Genomic DNA, 4,274 nt, shown 5'->3' with positions numbered 1-4,274 from the left:
TACTATTAGACCCTTATTTTAAAATAAATATTTGAATATATAGGGGTATAAAGAGAGTTTTAGTGAAAAATTTATTAAATTTCATTTCATTTCCTCCAATTCCTCCCAATTTTTGGAGGAATAAAAATTTGAAGTTTTAAAGGAATAGAGATGAATGAATATTCTAACAATTTCATTCCCTCCATCAAATCTCTCAAATAAGGGAAGTGACTTTTCATTCCATTTCATTTTCTCCTTTGAACAATGGCTTAAGGTTTGCTCGTAGCTTTTAGAGCTATGCCAGGTGTATGCTTGAAATTTCATGTAATTTATTTAAGGTTTGCTTATAGCTTCCAGAGGTACGCACCTAAACCGTCATAAATATATGGATTATTTGTGTTCTTGTATCTAGAATATATATAACTTTAAATTTTATGGTTTTATTAATCATAATGAAATAAAAAGATGAAATATGAAGAGAGATGATAATTAACCCTACGAGTATAGAGACAAGTGTTTTGAAGATGATAATAATATGTATAAAAATAATTAAATTATAATTAAAAATATATAAAGAATATTAAGTTATATATACACAAAATTTATATATATATATATATGTGGGGGTAAAAGTTCATCAGTCAACGGTGGGCCTTGGCACCCATGCGAGGCCCAACCATGACAAGAAATGAGGACATGGCTAGAGGACTTCCAGCCCAATCCTGTTGAGCCGGGCCGGGCCTGTTTAAGAGGCATCCGAGGAGGAATGTCTCCTCGGACACATCAAATGGGAACCCAACGCACACCCTTCACCTAGTGGGAAATTGTCCCAGATCGAAGGAAAATGCTGGATGCGCAAGGGGGCAGCCACAACTGCCGCATTAAATGCAAGGGAGCTACTTTTCCAGCCTCATTAATGTGGAGAGGACAGGAGAACAGTATTATCTTGGCCAGTGCAACTCACAGAAAAGGGGGATGATGTCCTATGAGACAGACACTCAAGTAGAGGCCTAGATGATCAACAAGTGTAGGGTCATTATCATCCGAAGGATGCTATATAAGAGAAGAAAGCCCCCATGACCGGGGGATCGGAAACCAAAGAGCAAAAAGTAAGCAAAAGAGAGAGAAGAAGAAGAAGTTCTGTAAGAAAAGCCTAAGTTGTCGTTCCATGAACCGTTATCCCAGGAAACCTAATGAAGCGTTCCCACGTTCAAATGGTTGCATGGCTTACTAACCATTACGTGCATTCTGTCTTGACCTAGTTCTTCGACCCACTCTCTACAAATTCATTGTTGAGGGTCTTTTGGGCTAGAATCGCCTGCTCACTGGGCCTGGGCCCCAAATTCCGCCCTTACAATTGGCACCGTCTGTGGGGAGAATTTGTGTCTCGACAAGTGAACAGCAAGAAATGGAAGGATCAGGCCCACGCCAAACCGGACATGCAGATTCTCAACGGCAGGACAATTTTTTAAATGTCGAACGAGGGAACGACCAGTATAACTTACGGGAGGGAAGCGTGAACACCTCTTACACGAGTAAAAGTCGTGCAAAGGGGAAGGATCATGCATCCCGTGAGAAAGACGATCGAAAGGCTTTACGAAAAGAGATTGATGACTTGAAGAAAAAGTTGCGCCGTGCACAGCGGAAACGTCCTTTACCCTCCTCGGGCTCTAGCAGTGACGAGGATAATGAATACCGGCGAAGATCAAGAACCCCTCCAAGCGAGACCTTTTCCTATGAGGAAGAAAAACCTCGTAAACGCAGCCGCAAAAGCCCATCTTACCAAGGCCTGGCCAACGATGCCATGAGTAAGGCCCTAGATCGCATCTCCTAGTCGCCGTTCACACGTAGAATAGAGAGGGCAGTGCTTCCTCGGCGGTTCCATCAACCAACGTTTGCCATATACAATGGTCGGTCCGACCCAGTGGAGCATGTGAGCCAATTCAATCAAAGGATGCCCGTCCACACCAGGGATGAGGCGTTAATGTGTAGGATATTCCCATCTAGTTTGGGACCCATGGCGATGAGATGGTTTGACTCCCTCCAGCCGAATTCCATAGATTCCTTTAAACAGCTGACGCAGGCCTTTGGTTCCCGTTTCATCACCAGCACCAGAGTCCCTCGGCCCCTCGATTCCCTCCTATCCCTGTCCATGCAGGAAGGAGAGACGCTGAAGGCCTACTCGGATAGATACTGGGAAACGTATAACGAGGTCGAAGGGAAAAATGAGGATGTCGCCATCAGCGCGTTCAAAAGGGGCCTGCCGACAGAACATGGCTTGAGAAAGTCCTTCACTGGAAAGCCAGTCACCAGCGTACGCCAGCTCATGGACCGAATTGACAAGTACAAAAGGGTCGAAGAGGACCAGCAGACGGGGAAGGGCAAAGCGAAGGTCGTCCCTCAGGAAAGGAGGGACTTCAGGTCAGAACGGTTTAACAACAGTAACAGGCCGAGAAGGGATTATATAGAGCAATCTGGATCTACTGGGGCTCAGACAGTCCATGCTGTGTTCCGGGAACCTCTCCACAGAATCCTAGAGAAGGTGAAGTATGAGCCTTTCTTTCAGTGGCCGAACAAGATGGCTGGCGATCCTTTGAAGCGTAACCAGAACCTATATTGCGCATACCATTAGGAACCCGGTCACACTACCGATGATTGCAGGAACCTGAAGAACTATTTAGACAGGCTCGTCCGAGAAGGGAAGCTGAGACATCTGCTACATCACTCTGAAGGATGGCAAGAACCATCAAACAATGAAACCAGACAAAGTGCGTTGAGGCCACCCATTGGCACTATTAATGTCATTCTCGCCGCGCCTAGAAGGACAGGCACTGTCCCCTTCAGGTTAATGTCAGTGAGCAATCTCCCGACTAAGCCAGATGACCAGGAACCCAAGAGGGCTAGAGTGAGCGCCACGCCACTGATTGGGTTCACGGAAGAAGACAAACAAGGGACTATCCAGCCCCATGATGATGCCTTAGTTGTGACGCTCAGGATAGGAGGTTATGATGTCAAAAGGGTGTTAGTGGACCAAGGCAGCGCGGTGGAGATAATGTACCCTGATTTGTACAAGGGATTGAACTTGAAGCAGGAAGACCTGTTACCGTACGATTCCCCCCTGCTTAGCTTTGAAGGAAAGGTCGTCATCCCGAAAGGCATGATTAGGTTACCTGTGCAGACAGATTCGGAGGTGGTAGAGGTGAACTTCATTGTCGTAGATGCATACTTCCCTTACACAGCCATCGTGGCCCAGCCATGGCTTCATACCCTAGGGGCTGTGTCATCAACCTTGCACCAAAAGGTGAAATATTCGTCAGGAGGCCAGGTCAAAGAGATAATAGGGAACCAGGGAGTTGCTAGGCAATGCATGGTGTCGGCAATCTTGCGGCCGCAGGATCGCGTAACCTCCACGTCGGCCGGGAGCGGCTTATAGCAATTAATGACTACGGTCCCAACCGCGGGCAGTGGAGGACTAGCCATGGATGCGAACTGTGAGGAATTGGAGAAAGTACTTGTCGGATCCGACCTGGAGAGATTTTTTCAAATTGGCTCAGAATTGCCGCCCCAAGAGAAGTCAGCGCTGACTGCCTTCCTCCGACAGAATTTAGACGTGTTTGCTTGGGACCCCTATGAGGCCCCCGGGGTCGACCCAGATTTCATCTGCCACCGCCTTAATGTGAACCCGGCCATAACACCTAAGAGGCAAGCTCCTCGACGGCTATCGAAAGAACATACTGACGTCGTGATAGAAGAGGTTACGAGATTGAAGAAAGCAGGGGCTATCAAAGAGGTCTTCTATCCCGAGTAGTTAGCCAACACGGTGGTGGTAAGGAAGAAGAGCGAGAAATGGCGGGTCTGCGTAGACTTCACCGACCTAAACAAGGCATGCCCAAAGGATCCCTTCCCTATGCCCCGGATAGACCGGTTGGTAGATTCGACTGTCGGACATCCTAGAATGAGTTTTCTAGACGCTTTTCAGGGCTACCACCAGATACCCTTGGCCGCCGAAGACTAGGATAAGACTGCTTTTGTCACCCCCGTTAGGAATTATCATTATAAAGTGATGCCCTTCGGCCTAAAAAATGCCGGGTCAACCTATCAGGGGATGATGACCAAGATGTTTGAACATCAGATGGGTAAAAACATTGAAGTGTACATAGACGACACGGTGGTTAAAAGTAAGCTGGCCCCCAACCATATTGATGATCTCGGGGACGTTTTTCAAGTACTAAGAAAGTATAAACTATGGCTGAACGCGACCAAATGTTCTTTTGGAGTGGGATCTGGGAAGTTCT

General features: G+C 46.9%; 1 protein-coding gene across 1 annotated transcript; it reads left to right on the top strand.

Annotated features, from left to right (window-relative positions):
- The first annotated feature begins 1,996 nt into the window (after window positions 1–1,996).
- LOC115949865 lies at window positions 1,997–3,412 on the top strand. Its single transcript, XM_031067133.1, has 2 exons — window positions 1,997–2,521; window positions 2,612–3,412. Exons 1-2 carry the CDS (start codon window positions 1,997–1,999, stop codon window positions 3,410–3,412), a joined length of 1,326 nt encoding a protein of 441 aa, XP_030922993.1.
- Window positions 3,413–4,274: the final 862 nt, after the last annotated feature.

The sequence above is a fragment of the Quercus lobata genome, chromosome 6, assembly GCF_001633185.2.
Source record: "Quercus lobata isolate SW786 chromosome 6, ValleyOak3.0 Primary Assembly, whole genome shotgun sequence".
NCBI classification, from domain to species: Eukaryota; Viridiplantae; Streptophyta; class Magnoliopsida; order Fagales; family Fagaceae; genus Quercus; species Quercus lobata.
The sequence above is the reverse complement of the archived record's forward strand: the minus strand, read 5'-3'. Positions and strand labels throughout refer to the sequence as shown.